The sequence below is a fragment of the Chlamydomonas reinhardtii genome, chromosome 2 (genome assembly GCF_000002595.2).
Source record: "Chlamydomonas reinhardtii strain CC-503 cw92 mt+ chromosome 2, whole genome shotgun sequence".
Lineage (NCBI taxonomy): Eukaryota > Viridiplantae > Chlorophyta > Chlorophyceae > Chlamydomonadales > Chlamydomonadaceae > Chlamydomonas > Chlamydomonas reinhardtii.
Window position 1 is genome coordinate 6,794,654 of NC_057005.1, and position 17,771 is coordinate 6,812,424.

Here is a 17,771-nt window from a genome sequence, read left to right on the forward strand (position 1 = left end):
GGGTTCAGGTTTCTGTCGTCTTTGTCAGCGCCCCACCTCCGTCAGCGAGGCAGACCCTGGCCCTGCTTCGCCCCGCAGACACCAAACGCAGACCTGTGATGATGGTGTATAGTCTTACAGGTGTTGAGCCATTGTAATCCCCAGTGACTAGAGTTCCAGGGGACTGCACAGACAAGTTCACATTGCGGTTCCATGGCCTGAACCACTCTAGTATACCGTTGACACAATGATGAGGCCACCCCAGCTAACAGCGCCTCACTAACGCCCACTCTCCTTGCCTACCCTGCTGTCGCATCACCGCACTCACCACGCCACCCGTACCTTCCGCCTTTCCCCAGCGCCTCCTTGCCACCACTCCTGTCTCCAGACGCAGCACCGCCTTGTCCTCATTGCCCGCCCCAAGCCCCCGAACCTTACCCCCTGCAAGCACCCACCCTCCTCCAACCCTCCCCGCCGCAGCCGCCCAGCTAGGCCAACCGCCGCCGCTTACAACTTGCGCAGCCCCAGGAAGCCCTCGCCGCGCTCCTCGCCCTGGTATGTCACCGCGATCTTAGCCTTGGCCGGCAGCGTCAGCACGTCCCAGGCCGTCATGCCCGTCACCGGCGAGCTCACCAGGCCGGTGGTGCTGGTGGCCCGGTTGTCCATGCCCGGCGACATGGCCACCGAGGAGCCGCCGGCGGTGGAGCTGGCGGAGCCCATGCGCGGCGAGCGGTTGCCGGGCAGCGGCGAGCTGCCGCTGCCGTGTTGTACTGCGGTGGGGTTGAACACGCCGGTCAACGCCACCTCGCCGTTGACCAGAAGCTGGATGAGCGGCGGCGTGCGGCGCAGGCGCGGGGCGCCGGTGGCGGGGTAGAAGCCGAAGGACACCTCGTACAGCCCTGGCGCCACCGTCACGATGGTGGCCTAGGAGCAACGAAGGGAGGGACGCAGGCAGTTGCTCTGTCAGTACCGTATACAAAGGCCATGGGCGTGCAGAGAGGTGGGAATATGATGGCGAAAGGCAGCAAGAGCAGCGCGCTGTGGCGCTTCCGGTTGCGCCATTAGTTTTCATGTTGCGGGCGCCGTGCGCACCTTGCCCTCCTCCCACACAAAGTTGTCCGTGTCCGTGTTGACGGCCTGCACCTCCCACGGCACCGCGTTGCCGGCCTTGGTCCGCGTGCTCTTCCACAGCCACCTGCCGACATCGAAGGAAAGGCACACGCACACATCGAGGTCAGCGCATGTTCAGCACAAAAGCCATTCAGCCATAGGACCTAGCCCCTGCCCGACACGACCTGCGCTGCGCTGCCCAGTCCTGCCGCCCGCACCTGGCCATGTGCAGGTTCTGTGCAAAGCCTGAGTTGATGACTCCCTGCTGCCGCTCCAGCCGCACCACCTCGCTGACCGGCGCCTTGTTCTCCAGCTCCGAACACACCTGCAGCAGACCGTGGCAACGTGGCAAAGCGTTCACATGCCTTACTTAGCGCCAGAAACAGCACAAGAAGGCTGGATGCGGCATTTTGTGCGCGACAGCTTGTCACCATTCTGCAACGTGCTTCCCGTCAGTGCCCTGTCCCCACCTCCAGCAGAGCCTTGTTGACGTCCTCCACTCGGGCCAGACCCTCCATGGTACTGTACAGGTTCTGTAAATAGGTAGGGTGGGAAAGTTAGGAGTTATGGTGGGGCGAAGCAGGATGCGTACTGCGGTGGCGAGTCGGCCAACACGCATGACTGCATTGCACATAGCCCATGACCCGTACCCGTTGCTGCTCGCGCTCCTTCGCCACCAGGCTGTTATGCGGCCTTGCCCCGCTGCCTGCCCCTCCTCACCTTGGCCTCGTTCAGCTTGGTGTCCACGTCCCGCTGCAGCGCGTCCACCCGCCCCGCCAGGTCCAGTGCGCCGTCCACCTGTGCAGCAGGGGGGCAGAGCAGGACATGCAGCCAGGCCGTGCGCCGTCGTATGCAAGGCATGCGGTGTCGTGCCGCACTTGATTGTGGCAACCCCTCCACAGCCAACACACGGACAGATGGTGTCTCGCTTGCCCGACCCCGCACGAATGCACACATGATGTTTCCCAGTCAAGCCAAACCCGTCTCATCGCCCCTTCCATCACCCGCTTCTCCGCTTCCCCGCTCCGCACCTTGGCCAGCAGTGCGTCCACGGTGTCCTGGCCTGCCTTGTGGCCGAGCGCCTCGCTGACCGCCGCCGCGTCCGCCTTGCGGTCCAGCAGGCGGTACACCTCCACCGCATCGGCCTTCTTGGACAGGGCCTCCCTGTGGCGGGTGCGGGGGAGGGCAGGGAAGACGAATCATCGGGCCGGGCAATCAGGGGCGAAGAGCAGGCAGGAAGTGTGGTTCTGCGGTGTGTGTTTGGCTTGGCGCACGGCCTCACGTGGCGCCGCTGCGCCGCGCAGCCGCACCTGTACACGACGTCCACCTCCCGCAGCTGCTGCTCGAAGGCGCCCATGTTGCGGTGCAGCGAGGCCAGCTGCGTGGAGCAGCCTTCCAGCCGCCCACGCACGTCTGCACGGGAGGGAGTCACCGAGGTGGGGGAGTGGGTGCAGGCCAGGCCGGAGCAGCACGCGGTGCGTGGTGCCTAACGCACATACCACACGAGCTGCCATCGGTATTTCCTCAATGTGTTCTGAGTTTATTCCGTGCTGTTAGCTTGGACGTGTGCACCGTCGGCCCCATCCCACCTGCGAGCGTGTTGTCGAAGGTGGCAGAGATGGTCCGCAGCGCCGCCGCCGTGGTGTCGCTGTCCGCCTCCACACGCTGCCGCAGCCGCTCCGTGCGGTTTGACACCTGTGGCGGTGCGACCATAACATCAGCTCACGCCCAGCCGTACACCGCACGTTATAAACCGAGACGGCCCTCGACATACCCGTGCTCCATGGACGCCCATGCTCCCATCCTCCAGCTTGCCCACCGCCACATCGCCAGCCACGTCCTCCTCCGAACCCGCCCTTGCCAAGCGTCCTCGTTCCACGGCATACTTTGGGCACCTCTTGTGGACTTGCAACGAACACACCTCCCCTTTGCTTCCCCTCCCCTCCCTCCCGCCCACCTCCTCCAGTGCCGTGGCGTCTGCCTTGCGCCCCGCCAGCGCGCGCAGGTCCGCCAGCTCCTGGCCCAGGCGCGCCTCGGTCTGGTCCAGCTGCGCCAGGTCGGACTTGCGCGCCAGGCCCTCCTGGAACATCTTGCGAGACACCTACAGGGTCACGCAGGTTGGGGTGGAGTTGGAGGTCAGGATGGAGGCTGGGGGGGAGGTTGGCTTGGATGCGGTGAGGGCGAAGGAAGGAGGGCAGCCGGGTGGCGGCAGAGCGGACGGGTGTCACGCCTAAATAGCAACTCCTCCAAGCCCAACCTCGCAAAGCCTCAGCGCCCAGCCTCCTGGCAGCCCGCATCCCTCCCTGCTCAGCACATATACACACACACACACACACACACACACACACACACACACGCACACGCACCTTCTGGGCGGGCTTTCGTTTCGTTTTTTTTACACACACACACACACACACGCACCTTGTCCCGCAGCTTGTCGTCCACCTCCGCCAGGTCGGCCTTCTGCGCCAGCGCCGCCGACACCTCCGCCAGCCCCGCCTTGCCGTCCAGTGCGGTGCGGGTGGCCTCCATGCCGCTGCCCAGCCGCGACACGTCCGCGCGCAGCGACGACAGCTGCCGGTCCGCGTGCTCCTTGAACGCCTGTGACGCGGCAAAGGAAGATAGGGTGGTGGCTAAAGTGACGAGGCAGCATATACATTCAAGCACTTGGAATGCAGCCCTGCGCCAGGACTGCCGCTGGGCGCCCACACTGTCGCGACGCCAGCTGCGCTCTCCTGAGCACCTGCCCCCGCCACGCCTACTCATGCCTCCAAGCCCCCACAACACGTCCCCACCTTGAACTCGGCGTCCTCTGTCTTCTGGCGCAGCAGTGTGTACACGTCGCTCATCTGGGTGCGCAGGCTGGCGTCCACCTCGGTCTTGAGCGCGCGGCGCTCCATGTCGCTGATGTCGGCCTTGGTGGCCAGCAGCGTCTCAAGCTGTGACGAGCGAGAGGGTGGATGAGGCGAGAGAATGACGCGAGGGAGTGACGCGAGAGGACGAAGTAGGGAGAAGAAAGAATAGGTAGCTGGCAGGTGCTTCAGTCGGGCGCGGGGCGGTCGCTGGTCGCTTGGCGATGGCCCCCATGGAAGGAATCTTCAGTGTTCCTAGCCCCGTGCCCGTACCCTGGGCTGCCTGGATTCCCTTCCCGTCCCTCGTCCAGGTCCACCCACTCGCCCGTGCCTCGGGCCACCGCCGTCGTACCGTACCCCACAATGAGGCCCCGCGCTCCCTCCCTCCCCGCCTGCTCACCTCCCGTATGCGCGCAGCCATGTCCGCCACGTTGGCCTTCTGCTGTAGCCCCGTCGTCACCTCCGCCCGGCTGGCCTTGGTGTCCACAGCCCGTTCTATGGCCTGGTGAACGGGACAAGTGACATGCCGGGAGGCACGGACAGGTAAGGGTGGCAGGGCTAGGGATGCCGGCGGGGGAGGAGGCGCTGCAGCGGTCCAGCCCTGCCAGGATGGCGCAGAGCCCCGGCTAAGTGTAGTAGCACGCACAGTCAAGTCCGCGCTGCAAAGATGGCAACGCGCTGGGCTTTTGCCGACCATGCCCCTGCCGTATCAGCCCCTTCTACACACAATCCTGAGCACGCATACCAGGCCGCACCTTTATGGCATCTCCTTGTGCTCTGAGCACGTCATGAAAGGCTTTAAACGTGAGGCGCACGATGTCCTGGGGTGGAGAGGCGCAGTGAGCGTGCATTGTATGAGGGGCACAACAGGCGTCAGTACAGGCACATCCCGCCCCTGGTTGCGAGCGTCAGGAGTAGCTCACTCCACACGCCAAACAGGCAAGGAACGGGCGAGCACGAAGCCGCTTGCACCCCCCGGCTGCGAGGTATGTCTTCCACCTGCCAAGCCTACTCGTACCACCCATGCCCCCCCAAAAAACGTTCGTGTCTGAGACGCGTCTCAGCCATTCCAGGCAGGTAGCGGGCCCGCACGAATACCACAGCATGCCACCCTTCCCGTCCATGAGGTTGCAACATCCCCAGCTGCCAATATCCACCCCGGCCGCAGCGCCCCCCGGACGACGTGCCGCTGACGTGCCGAGTACAGTGCCCCGGCCCTCCAGGAAGGAACCTCGCGCCAGAGCTGCCCACCTGAATGTTTCGCCATTCATTTAACCCCTGCAAGGGTGAAAGAAGAGCATTATGCTAGCGCGGTTACCAGGTGCTCGGCCAGGCGCATGCAAATGCGTGTGATTGCACAGAAAGCCACTTGCCTGTGTCAAGTCCTCTAGAACTAGTGAATTGGATGGCATGGGCATTGCCATCTGCTCCAAGCGCCAGAGAGAAAACTGGGTCAGCTCGCCAGCGCAGTCGACACTGCTCTTCGGTCAAATATTCCAGGCTAGGAGCTTAGAGTGCTATAGAACTGACAAGATAAGACAAAGGGCAGGTTTGTATGAAACGCAAGCGAGTCTTGAGAAAGTGTTGACTACGCAGAATGTGTTGTGAAGAGAAGAGTGTAGCTACCAAGTCGCAAGCAGTTCGAGTACAGGAAAGCGAAAAACCTAACGTGGTTTACCGAGCGGGGCTTGCATGGTCGTGGGCGGTTTCACGTCTTCCCACCGCCTCGCCCATCGCCGCCCCCACCTTACGACTCGCACTCACATTCCCGACGCCCGCGCCTGCTGGCCTCCCCCGACTTTGATTGAACAAGCAGCCTTCTTCTGTCGTCTTCCCTCTGTCTACAGGTCACGTGAACAACAATGCCTCCACACGACCACACCCTCCAATGTACACACAGGCTTGCTTACGTAGCTGCCCACCACCACCGCCTCGCACACTGCAACATCGCATGGCGCGTCTCGGCGGGACGGCTACCCCCTCCCCATCCCCTCCTCCCAGTGCCCTAGGCCTCCCGTATGCGGCCACGGCCACGCGCCTTGTACCCCGCCGTCCCTGCTGCTGCAGCTCTCTGCCTACACTGGCGGCGGCAGTGCCGGTATAAGGGCATCGATGCGGCGCAGGTGCGCTGCCAGCTCCTGAGCCAGCACCTCGGGGCTGTAGCGCTCCACCATGCGGCGCCGAGCCGCCGCACCCTTGGCGCGGGCCTCCTCGCGATGACTGCAGCACACGAAGGGGGGGGGGCAAGCGGGTAGGCGGCGGAACGGCACGCAGATGCTACGGTAAGGGTGGGAGTGCATCTAGCGGCAGGGGCGCGGGGACACTACTTCACCACTTCACAATGGGGTTGAGGTTGGGTAGCTAGGCGCCCGTCTACCTCGAGGAGCGGGCAAGTACCGTGTCACCGCCACCTGCCCCCACCTGAACACGCGTCGCATCAGCTGCCGTGTGTGCTTGACACTAGGCTGCGCCCACTTGAGCCCGCGAAACCACCACACGCTGTTGTCCGCAACCTGCAGCCGGTCGCGACAAGCATGCAGAGAGCCGGGTACGGCGTATGGAGTCCAGTACAAGCGTAGCATGCTGCCTCAGCGTTCCCATATACCACCAAGCCTACGCACACATACACACACACACACACACACATACACACAAACCATGCACATGGTCATGGGCAAACTTGCACACCAAACTCCACAGTGCAGCACGGCGCCGCCCTGCAACGTCACGCCCCGCCTCCCCTGAACCCCACCGTGATGAGTCGCTCCACGGCTATGGGGTAGCCCACGCTGTCGTCCAGGTAGGCGGTGATGCCGCTCCAGTTGGTGGCCAGCAGCGGCAGACCCATGGACATCGCCTCCACGTGCGGCCGCCCCCAGCCCTCGCCGCGACTGGGCAGCACGAACGCGTCCGCGGCCTGGGGCCGGATGGTGGAAGAGGGAAAATGCGAGGAAAGAAGTGTGGAAGGAGGTAAGAGGGCGCGTGAGACTTGTGTTGTGCGGCGGTGAGGCGCGATGGAGCACTACGGGGATGCCGCCAAGTCAGTGCTTGTGGCGTGCTGTGTATGGCAACGTCACCGGAGTGCGTCAGCAGGGGCGCGAGTAGGGTTACGCGCTCACACCTTGTAGTATCTGGGAAAGTCGGCATCAGAGATGTGGTGCGAGATGACGTATAGCCGCGGCAGCCGCCCGGCAGCACTCAGCACGTCCGCCGGTAGCCCCAGCCGCCGCTGAGCCCGCTTCAGCCAACTGTATGGCGCAACGACAACGGCAGTGTGAGATCCCACCTGCAGCCGCCACCGCAGAACAGCACCAACCAACGCCCCCGACTGCGTGCGCCGGGCCGGGTGCAGGGGGGGCGGGCGGGGGGGGGACAGAACTGCCCCACAGCCCCACTGTGCCGCAGCCACTCACTTGTGCATGTGTTGCTTGAAGTCGCCATTCCCCACGAAGGGCTTTGTAATGATGTACAGCTCCACGTCGTCCTGCGGTCGTACGAACGTACGGACGCACGGACGTGCCGCGCTTGAGGGTTGCTTCAGCCGTTGAAGAGCGCAGTCACGGAGGGGACCAAAGGGGACCAGAGGAGGGGCCAAACTTTCGCTGGTCCTGCCACGGCCCACAGTGCACTGTAATGCTGCGGCCCCTACCCCACCCTCCCGTCAGCCCCACCTGCGCTGTGAACTCTGTGAGGTATGCCTCCAGCAACACGTCCCAGCCCTTGCGCGGCTCCCACTTGAAGGCGCTTAGCAGCCTGCAGTGTGGGGGTCGGGCAGCAGGGGCCGCATGGACGTGTTCAGCACGGCTCCGAATTCCGAAACGAGGTCAGTACTACCATTACCGATACCGTGTGAGAGTGTGTTCGGGCACGAGGCAACGTGATGTGCGAGTAAGTCTCTCACCGATAGGGGCGCGGCGCATCCTGGCCGGCGGCGGCGGCCGGCGGCGGCGGCGGCGGCTCCCCAAACACCAGCTCCGACCCCTGGGGCAGCGGCATGGGCTCGTACAGCCCCGGGTCGTACCTGCGGCAGTGCATGGCGACACAGCGGCACGTGGGAGCCCTGAGAGGCCAGTCGGCCAAACCGTACTGGACCCAGATAGGCTACACGGACGCTCTGTGCCCACCTGCCCACCTGTCGACGTTGCCACGCACACGCGTATGCACGCACGCAAAGCTCCACATGCACAGGTCCCCAACCGCGGCCCTGCGGCCCCTCACCAGGTGGTGTTGATGCCCTCGGGCAGCACCACCAGCTTGGCTGGGTCCACGCCGCTGCCCGCGAACACCTCCACCGCCCAGGCGCTGGGCACCCACACCTCGTTCATGGAGTTGCAGCGCGACACGAAGGCGCGAGGCAGGCTGCCGGGGGTGAGAACACAGAAGGTTGGCAGTGCAGCCACATCTGCAGGGTCCGCCGCTGGCCGCCGATGCTTGCATGGCCCGTTTCGGTACGTGGCTTCAGCAGCCAGCCCCCACTCACCGGTCCGTCTCAAACATGGTCCGTCCCACCAGGTACACGTATCCGGCCTTCACCGCGGCGGGCGGGCACTGGTCGTCTGCGCCCGCGGTCGGCTCCGGCAGGTGCCAGTTGGTCGGCAGCGAGTGGCACACCACCACCGCCGCCCGCGGCACGGGCGGGTGCAGTGGCGATGGGCTGTGCAGGCCGCCCGCCTGCGCCTCCAGGGCCTGCAGCTCGCTGAGGGCGCCCCGGGTCGCGGCGAAGCAGTGGCACGAAGCAGGGGCCAGGGTGGGCGGCGGCGTTCAGGTGACGTGAGCGGCCAGCGGATACCGCAGCGAGTCATGTAATAGCTCGGACACACGCAGCACACGCACAAGCAGCTCGGCACCCCGACTGCCCGCCGCCTCCCCCCGCACCTCCTGTCCTCTGGGGCCATGGCCGCCACCACCTTGTCTCGGTACACGTCACCGTGATGCCCGACCCACACGTCCTGGGGCCGCACCTGGAGCAGCGCGCGCGGGCCCAGAGACGTGACGGCACGGCAGGGGCGCACATCGCACGTGGCACGGACAGTGATTGGGCTTTCAAGCGACAACAGCCATGGTCAAGGGCCCCTCCCGCCGCCCACTTGCCGCCCTGCCCGGCCCTGCCCCTCACCTGGCGTGCGCGTGTGAGTGACAGCACGTAGTTGATGGCCTCACTTGAGTAGCCACTGCCACTCCAGAAGGGAGCCATCCACCACACAGGGAAGCTAAGCACCGCCGGGAGTTGTACCGGGTAGCCAGAGCCCGAGTGGAGGCAGGGGGCGGCGCGGGGGAGAAGGTAGTTAGCCAGGGGGGTGCTGGCGGATTGTACACAGGGCGCCTTGGGTCTCACGGCATGCTTGTCTGAGCAGGTGCGCAAATGGGGAGCGTTCCGACGGCACCCCGCAACACCTAGCTACCCAGACGCCTCACTTTAGCGGCGCAGGTTCGCTAGGAGCAGCGGAAGCATTGCCATCCAACGGGGGCTGGGGCTGCGCCGGTGGCGCTGCCGAAGCGGCAGCCGCATACGCCCCCGTGCCGTGCATGCCACTCCTACCAGGACCTTCCGCCGCGCCAGCTGGAGGTCTTGCAAGTGCTGCTGACGCGTCCGACCGGAATCCAGGGCCGTGGCTCGTGTAGCTGTTGGGTCCCTCCCGCATTGCCGGGGCAGGCTGGGCGGCCGCTTGCGGCCACAACTCCACCTCTTCGTCCTGACCCTGCTCCGCCACCTCCCCATGCTCCCTCGCTGCCGCCTCCACGACAGCCTGCAGTGTGTCTGCGTCCGCACCATCCGGCAGCCCCAGTGCCGCAGCCACGAATGCCGCCGCCGCCGTCTGTGCGCCGTCGCGGCCGCTGCCAGCGCTGCTGCCAGGTGTGTCCGCCGCTGCAGCCGCGTGCAGGCTGGACCAGATGGACAGGCGCGGCCCGGCCTCATCACCACTACCGTCAGCAGCCTCTCGCCCACCGCTGGCGCCACTGGCAACAGCAGGGATAGGTGCGGCGGGACGGCCCCACCGGGTGCCGTTGCCGCCGCGGTCTGGCTGCCGGGCCAGCGGCGGCGTGTCGTCCAGGCCGAGCGCGTCTGGCTTGGCAGCATCGCCGGCAGCCGCCTCCTCGTCCCGAGCCCGCATCATGTCCTGCAACCACATGCCGTGCACAGCATGCAGACGATCGCACACGAAACCATGATGGTGATGATGCGTATGTCTTCTTTGCTTTCATGCATCACCGTGTGTACGGTGCCGATGCACTGCACCGTAGCCAGGCATGCGCCACACGGCCGGACACCCCTCCCTCTCCACGCGTGCTCCTCCCTACCTCGCCCCGCGGTACAGCACCCCGCTGCCCACAGTGTCCCACCACGCCGGTACCCACCTCGAGCCACCGCACGTCCTCATACTCCTCCTCCTGCGTCTGCCCGGCGTCCCCGCCCGCGGCCTGTGCCTCAGCCACCGACTGCTGCTGACCTTGCGTCTGCTGCCTGCTGCTGGCGTCGCTGCCAGGCACCGCTTCTGCTTGCACGCCGCCTGCTGTTGCTGCCGATGGGCCTTTCCCTTGACCAACGGTCCGAACTTGCTGGCCCCCACCCGCTGACTGCATTACACGCCTGCGGTCATTTGTGCCGCTGTTGGCCACAGCGACTGCCAGGAGCGCCATAGCGAATGCCGCCACCAGCGTCAAGCGACCCACCGCCGTCGCGCAGCGCCTGCCTGCCCTGCAGCTGCTGCCTCGTTTGTCTCGCGCGCTTGTTACCGCTGCTACTGCTGCTAGAAGTGACATGTTCCGTGTGCTCAATTTGCTCGCTCAGGAACTCGAAAGCCGAGGGCCCTTGGGCCTCCAAAGGCGTTACACTCCCAACACAATCAATCGCCTGTTCTCTTTGCCTAAACTGAATAAACTCACATGTTTAGTGTAGCGTGCCGCTCTCAAACACATTCTGGCACCGACTCGCAACACAACCCACGCCGCCGCGGAGCTGCGTGCAGCCGCTGACTCCGGCGCATGCGACCGCCGCCCCATCCGCCTCCTCCCGGCGTCAGCAGCACCACCTGCTTCAGTCAGCCCCAACAATCCACATCTGTATCATCCTGCTTCAATCTACTTGGTACCGTGCTTGGCCTTGAGGGAGGCAACGTAGCTGTGGAGAGGAGAAGCGGGGCAGCACGGAGTAAAGGCAGCTCCAAACGTAGGGTACAGTTCCTTTGCCCAAGGGGCCTCGCACAAGGCGAAGTCCTTGGTCGCAGCACCCAATCAAATCTTTCGATGCGTTCCCTCCCTCGCTCCCTCCCTCCCTCCCTCCCTTCCTCCTATCCTTCCCACCGGTCCGGCACCGCACTCACTCGATGTACTTCTGCATTGCCTCCTCCTTGCCCAGGCCTGCGCCCGGCACAGGGCAGGCACGCGAGGGTGCACGGCGTTGGAATGCGGTGGGAGTACGCAGGCGTGCGGGCAGCCTAGGCATCGGGGTAGCAGCAGGCGGCGAGAGTGCGTGGCCCTGATGAGGGCCTCCGTCCAGCATGCAACGACACTAGCGCACCGCTGCTTGCAAGCTTACTACCGTGTCATGCAACGGGCGCTTTGGGCCCGGCTGCGCCCGTGACGGCCCCTCGCTCACCCTTCTTCGCGTTCCAGGCGCTCCACTTGGCGCGGCCCTTGGGGTCAAAGATGCCGGGCTGGGCGGTGTTGCAGTCACCCTGGCAGGGACACGGGGAGCAGGGACAGGTGGTCAGACAGGGTCAGCACCAACAGCACTGGCAGCAGAAGCAGAGGCCAAGGACGGCACCAGGTGCGGGCTCAAGCGGCAGCGGGTGGCTTCCAGGCGCCGCATGGTGTCCGGCTGCTGTTAGCTCCAAGGCCTGCCCGCACCGCACCATGCCATCACCTGAGCACCTCACCCAGTCCCAGCCCTAGCTCCCAGCGGCCCTACTCGAGCACAGACCCAGCCACAACCACACCTGGCACGCCGCAGGTGACCGAGGCCCAGCGCCCTACCCCCCTGTCCACGTCAGCTCCCGCCCACCCCCCCCGCCTTCTGTGGAGGCTGACACAATTCTGTGTGCAGTCAATTTCCAGATATCTGCAGACACGAGTATTCGCCGGCTGAGCAGAGGCCGACACTCAGGCGACGACACGCACGCGCGCTTGCGTGCCGGTTTCCACCGACCAGCCCATCTTCACCCGACCCCTGGCGTCCAGGCCCCGTCACACCTCGTTGGCCTGCTTGAACAGCGCGTACAGCTCCAGCTTCTCGTCATTGCTGAGGGTGTTGGGGAGGTTGTCGGTTGCCTCCTTGGCCGCCGCGTCGAAGTCCTCCTGTTGTCACCGCAGAGATCCCAGGAGGGGAAATGACCCACCAAAAGCAGGGAAACCGCTCTCCCCCAGCTACGAGGCATTCATTGATTTGCACCACAATACTTGACTCGGTGCCCTCTTTCGCGTGCGTTCAGGGGCCTCCTCATATAACACCCGCATGCGGAACTTGCCTTCAGGCCCATTTTGAATAACGGCGAAGTTGAATTACTAAAGATTTAGGGAACAGCAAGTATATGCAGAAAGCCTATGGCGCAAGGACTACGAGGCTTTGCGCTAGTAGAGGCTTGCAGAGAGTGCATGGCCTGCTGCATGGCATTTCGGGACTTACCGCCAAACACACTCGCGTCATAGTTCTTCTCATACAGTAGATTATGCGCGCAGTCCAGAGGCATATTAAAACTGCGTGCGTGAACCGCCGCGAGCTGTCGAGCGGGCTTCTTCGTGTTTTTCCTGCTAGCGACTTATATTCCAAGCCTAGATACCAGGACAGGTCTGCACAGCCTGACTTGTATCAATCAGCTCAACGCGGGCAAGCTCTGCGCATGAGTGCGGCCGCCCTTGCTGCCGGAACGAAGCGCGCCATGGTGAAAATCGGCACGCACAGTGGGACGTTCCACTGCGATGAGGCGCTGGGGTGCTGGCTGCTGAGGCAGACACCCCGCTTCAAGGACGCGGAGATCGTGCGGACGCGTGACCCAGAGGTCCTGAAGGACCTGGACGTCGTTATTGATGTGGGCGGTGAGCGATGAGCGGCAGCGCGAGGGATTGGCAAGGGGTACTCCTCAGCCGGTGGGGCAGGGTTGGGCTCAGCGCCAGGCAGGACTCGTGACGACCTGTAACCAGGCCCCACGCCCAAAAGGATTGGGCGCACGGGAAGCACACGGCCCGAAAAAACTGGCATTCCCAAGGGGCTGGCATTCCCAAAGGGCTGGAGTTGCCGTTGCGATACTAACGGGGCCCACAAGAAGCCAGGCGCTATCCACAGCCGCCACAACCCGTCTGAACCCCCTCACCTCCCGGCCACGCCCCGCAGGCGAGTACGACTTCCCGCGGCTGCGGCTGGACCACCACCAGCGCGAGTTCACAGAGAAGTTCGGGCACGGCTTCGAGACCACCCGCCTCAGCTCAGCAGGCCTAGTATACAGGCACTTCGGCCGGGAGGTGCTGGCGGTGAGAGCGGCGGGTGGGGCCGTGGGCGGTTGATGTACAGTGGAGCGGCTGGAGGAGGGAGCTGCGGCGCGATCTTGCCCCAGCGCGGAGCTGCGGGCGTAGCGGTGGCGGCGACTGGCGTGGAGAGGGCAAAGCTGCTGGTGGCGTGCGGAGTGGCAGTAGAATCCGTGTGCATTCGCAACGCGATCAATCCACCTCCTGCGTTGTCGCGCCTGCAAACACGTACACGCCCTCGCGCGCACACGCTCTCGCAGGGCCTGCTGGGCTGGCCGCTAGACCACCCCGAGCTGGAGACCGTGTACCTGCAGGTCAGGGGGCAGAGGGAGGAGGAACAGAGCTGGCCGATTGGGGTAGGGGAAAGACCGTAAACGCTGGGGTAGCAGGCAGACGCGGACAGAGGTAGAACTCTCAATGTAAAGATGGAAGGGCAGGTACATTGCATGGCCTGCACGCCACGGCTACTGGAGGCAGCGGCGCTGACACGCGTGTGCGCTGGGTGTGTGCTGCGGTACACACACAGGTGTACCGCAACTTCATTGAGGCGGTGGACGCCGTGGACAACGGCGTGGGCCAGTACACGGTGCCGTCGGGTGAGGAAGGGTGGGGGAAAGGGTGCGGAGGAGGTTGGGGCTGGGGCTGGGGCTTGGGTCTGGCTGGGCCCCCGGTCCTTTCATGCGTGTTACATGTAGACACCCAGACGGCGCACTGAAAGCAGCCCGCTTATGTGCCCACCAACCAGCGCACTCTTGGTAAGCCCGCTGCAATTGTACATCACATAGCACCTGCATTCAGTGGCATGCGGGTAACACGTACACGCACACGCACTGCCTCAGGTACGGCGCCGCTGTACGTGAACAACACGACGCTGGGCGCCCGTGTGGCCTCGCTCAACCCCCGCTGGAATCAGCCCAGCGACGACGCCACCCTGTACCAGCAGGTGCGGTTGAGGGGTGCGGGGGGAGAATGGGCGGGGGCGGATGCAGGTTCGGGTGCGGGGGAGTGTGGGCGGGGGCGGGTGCATATGCGGGTGCGGGGGAGTGTGGGCGGGGTCGTGTGCAGGTGCGGGTGCGGGGGAGTGTGGGCGGGCGCGGGTGCAAGTGCGGGGGCGGGGGAGTGTGGGCGGGGTCGTGTGCATATGCGGGTGCGGGGGAGTGTGGGCGGGGGCGGGTGCAGGTGCGGGGGCGGGGGCGGGGGAGTGTGGGCGGGGGCAGGTGCAGGTGCGGGGGCGGGAGAGGGGGAGTGTGGGCGGGATGCGGCATTTCACTGTAGTTAACTGGCGTGCTGGGTGCTGGCAAGGGTGTGGGCACACGGTGTAAGGCATGGGCGTGGGCGGAGGTCGAGTTTATGGCTGAAGGAGCCTGTGGGGCTTGCCGGTGGCTTCTCAATCATCAGCCTGCCACTCAGCAACCTGCCCTCACGGGCGCTCTGGCCTCGCAGTTCCTGAAGGCGGTGGAGCTGACGGGCCGCGAGTTCAGCGAGGCAGTGGACTGGGTGGCGCGCGGCTGGCTGCCCGGCCGCCGGCCCGTGGCGGAGTCGTTGGCGGCGCGGCACAGCGTGCACCCCAGCGGCAAGATCATTCTCCTGCTGGAGGTGAGAGGAGTGGGGTGGAGTGGAGCGGAGAGATGTGTAGGCCCGGTGGGGTGGGAGGCGACAAGCTGGTCAGGGCGTTCACTGCCCCTCTTGTTTGCGCTTCGCTTAAATGTCACGTGCCTGTGCTTCCTACGGACGCCTGCATAGACCCGCATGGTCACGCATCTTGCTCCGCACCTGTCTCACGCACTGGCGCACACGGCCTTCGTTTCGTTTCGAACACGGCCCAACACAGCACACGGCACACATCCCCCCCGCCCCCCCTCCCCGCATCCCGCTCCCCGCAGTACTGCCCTTGGAAGGACCACCTGTACGACCTGGAGCGCGAGTCGGGCTGTGTGGGCGAGGTGCTGTACTGCGTCTACCAGGACGACCGCGACAAGTCCTACCGCGTGCAGGTGTGCGGCAGGGCGGGGGCCGCGCGCGCAGGCGGGGGTGCATGGGTTGCGGGTACCGTACCGCAGTAGGACCGTGACCGGGCAGGAGGCGAGCTGGTCCGCGAGTGCATTTCCGCAAGCGGTCATTGGCCCCAACCGACGGATCCCTCTTGGCGTCAACCTGCTTGTCTTTGGCTCTTGTCGCCTTCTCGCCAACCGCCTCGCCTTTCTTGCTGAAACAACAACACAACGCAGTGCGTGAGTGTGGGCCCGGGCAGCTTTGAGAACCGGCGCTCGCTGCCGGCTGCCTGGCGCGGTGTTCGCGATGACGCGCTGAGCGAGCTGTCCGGCATCCCAGGCTGCGTGTTCGTGCACGCGGGCGGCTTCATCGGCGGCAACAAGACCAAGGAGGGCGCGCTGGCTATGGCGGTCAAGGCGCTGGAGCTGGACTGAGGGAGAGGGGATCTTGCAGAATAGGAGGCGGTGGAGAGAGGGCTGCACACAGCTACGCGCCTTGGGGTAGGCCAGACGTATGGCCTAAGGTGTGTGGCTGTACCCCAAGGATGGAGGAGGTGCCGAGGAGGTCGGGCAGGTGCGAGCAGCCTGCACGGTGGCTGAAGGTCGTGAGCACTAGGCGATCCATTCAGCAAGACTAGTGATCTCCTGTTCGCAGCAGGCGTGCTTGTCGGGCTTTCAGTGTAGTGAGTGTACGGTACCGTATTACGGTAGCTGGGCCAGCTTTAAGTGTACGGTATTAGCTGGGCCACTGGCTGGTGCCACCTTGCCCAGCTGGCCAGTCTTTATGCTGCCAAAGGTTTATGGACGATTTCGACATGGAAACCGACCCCGGGTCGTGCGTCAGTAGTTTTGCTACGATTTCTGCACAGCGCGTCTTGTGGCGCGGGCACAACTTCATGGGATACACCGTGTCACATAGGCCACGTTGGCCGCCATGCGACACCGCTAGCGACGAACTGCAAGCGCTCGGCAAGCGCTGCATGGGCGCCGTCGACCTCCGCAAATAACTGGCTGCATTTCGCGGCGTGGGCAGCACTGCATCGGATAGACCGTATCACATAGGCCAAGTTTTCGAATCCGCGTCAGTGCTAGCGACAGCATGCAAGCGCTCGGCAAGCGCTGCATGGGCGCCGTCGACCTCCGCAATTATCATAAGGGCTACAAAGTCAGCTTCGTAGTTTGCGTAACTGACTAATGTTATTGTTATTCGAACTGCGTGGATTCAGCAAACCATATTAGGACCGGTTAATTAAAACAGTCCCTGGCAGCACTTCAGGCCAAACGTTTCGTGTGAACACATTGCATACACACCATACACCCTAAAAGTATCCAACGGCAAGCGGGAATGTCATGGCCAAGCCATGGCATGCAAGCGCTCGGCAAACACCCAGGCGACCCCGCAGCAGAGTCGCCTTACAACTATCGCGTGCTATGCCAACCTTGAGAGCTTGTTATTCCCCGTCGCCGCGGTCGACGCTCACACACCCTGCTTTGCCTCTGCTGTGGCCTCCCGACCCAAGGCACTAGCGGACCGCCATGCGAGCCATGGGGCGTGCCTTAAGGGAGTCAACTGACATGGGACTCAATGTTATACTGCTGAGCACGAGAGGAGGCGTGTACAGGTAGTGGCCCTTAGTGGCGTAGAGCTGAGGTGACAGGAGGCTCGTACAGTAATGGCGACTGAAGTCTTAGTTGGACTGAGTGCCAGAGTCGTAACATACGTTTGATCAACGGTACTGCGGATGCTGGCATGCGCAGCACCTCCCGGACCGCTGACCGGGGCGAGGTATTACGTATTCATGTGCTATTAGTGGCTGGGCCAACACCCTGTGAAATTGCGTGGTCGCGCGCGGAGTTCCCCCCGCATGCCCGCAGCTCAGCCCCGCACCCTCGTCAAACCGGGAACGGCACGCACAAATGAACGATTCCAACCTGGATCCATGGTCAGCCCCAGCCACGCCCCTCTCCCCCAAGGCACCACCCACATTTCCCCAACCCCACCTCACCCCAGCGCCCCTGGCCATGGATGCCCCAACGCACCGTTCGCAAAGACAAATAGCAGCACACACTGTTACAAGGTCATTGGCATCGGGCACAGCACGACTGTGGGCTGCCTCTTACCCTGTTCCCATCGCTTCTGTGTACCGTAAGCCTGCGGCACTTCAGACCTCCACAGGCTACGCAGCTCCATAGTGGCTCGTGCCGCCTGCAAGCCCACTCCGCCGTCCGCTCTGGTCTACGTACGCATTCGTTCCCACCACACTCGTCATTGGCAGACTTCAGCAGACTTCAGCAGTCTGTCAAGTCAGCGAGCCAAGCCATATGTGCCACATGTGCGTAGCTGCGTTACTAGGACCATAAGTGAAGGTGTCTACGTGCG

General features: G+C 64.2%; 4 protein-coding genes across 4 annotated transcripts; 1 reads left to right on the forward strand and 3 right to left on the reverse strand.

Annotated features, from left to right (window-relative positions):
* Positions 1–102: 102 nt before the first annotated feature.
* On the reverse strand, positions 103–5,599 carry CHLRE_02g118750v5 (uncharacterized protein). The gene is made up of 15 exons (XM_043060019.1): positions 5,315–5,599; positions 5,193–5,219; positions 4,697–4,762; positions 4,342–4,443; positions 3,885–4,028; positions 3,511–3,690; positions 3,047–3,190; positions 2,679–2,784; positions 2,400–2,502; positions 2,121–2,253; positions 1,810–1,887; positions 1,560–1,622; positions 1,308–1,414; positions 1,072–1,174; positions 103–903 (listed from the first exon to the last, which is right to left on the reverse strand). Exons 1-15 carry the CDS (start codon positions 5,357–5,359, stop codon positions 487–489), a joined length of 1,818 nt encoding a protein of 605 aa, XP_042927653.1. The 5' UTR covers positions 5,360–5,599; the 3' UTR covers positions 103–486.
* Positions 5,600–5,683: 84 nt separating this feature from the next.
* CHLRE_02g118801v5 (uncharacterized protein) lies at positions 5,684–10,699 on the reverse strand. Its single transcript, XM_043060020.1, has 13 exons — positions 10,299–10,699; positions 9,357–10,060; positions 9,058–9,151; positions 8,817–8,902; positions 8,422–8,637; positions 8,160–8,300; positions 7,843–7,962; positions 7,613–7,694; positions 7,355–7,425; positions 7,063–7,189; positions 6,694–6,858; positions 6,363–6,454; positions 5,684–6,161 (listed from the first exon to the last, which is right to left on the reverse strand). Exons 1-13 carry the CDS (start codon positions 10,578–10,580, stop codon positions 6,017–6,019), a joined length of 2,325 nt encoding a protein of 774 aa, XP_042927654.1. The 5' UTR covers positions 10,581–10,699; the 3' UTR covers positions 5,684–6,016.
* A 53-nt stretch (positions 10,700–10,752) lies between these two features.
* Positions 10,753–12,489, reverse strand: CHLRE_02g118850v5 (uncharacterized protein). The gene is made up of 5 exons (XM_001702366.2): positions 12,407–12,489; positions 12,132–12,236; positions 11,539–11,617; positions 11,264–11,300; positions 10,753–11,061 (listed from the first exon to the last, which is right to left on the reverse strand). Exons 1-5 carry the CDS (start codon positions 12,416–12,418, stop codon positions 11,022–11,024), a joined length of 273 nt encoding a protein of 90 aa, XP_001702418.1. The 5' UTR covers positions 12,419–12,489; the 3' UTR covers positions 10,753–11,021.
* A 100-nt stretch (positions 12,490–12,589) lies between these two features.
* Positions 12,590–17,191, forward strand: CHLRE_02g118900v5 (uncharacterized protein). The gene is made up of 8 exons (XM_043060021.1): positions 12,590–12,974; positions 13,270–13,406; positions 13,661–13,714; positions 13,927–13,996; positions 14,240–14,343; positions 14,844–14,996; positions 15,284–15,394; positions 15,629–17,191. Exons 1-8 carry the CDS (start codon positions 12,818–12,820, stop codon positions 15,824–15,826), a joined length of 984 nt encoding a protein of 327 aa, XP_042927655.1. The 5' UTR covers positions 12,590–12,817; the 3' UTR covers positions 15,827–17,191.
* Positions 17,192–17,771: the final 580 nt, after the last annotated feature.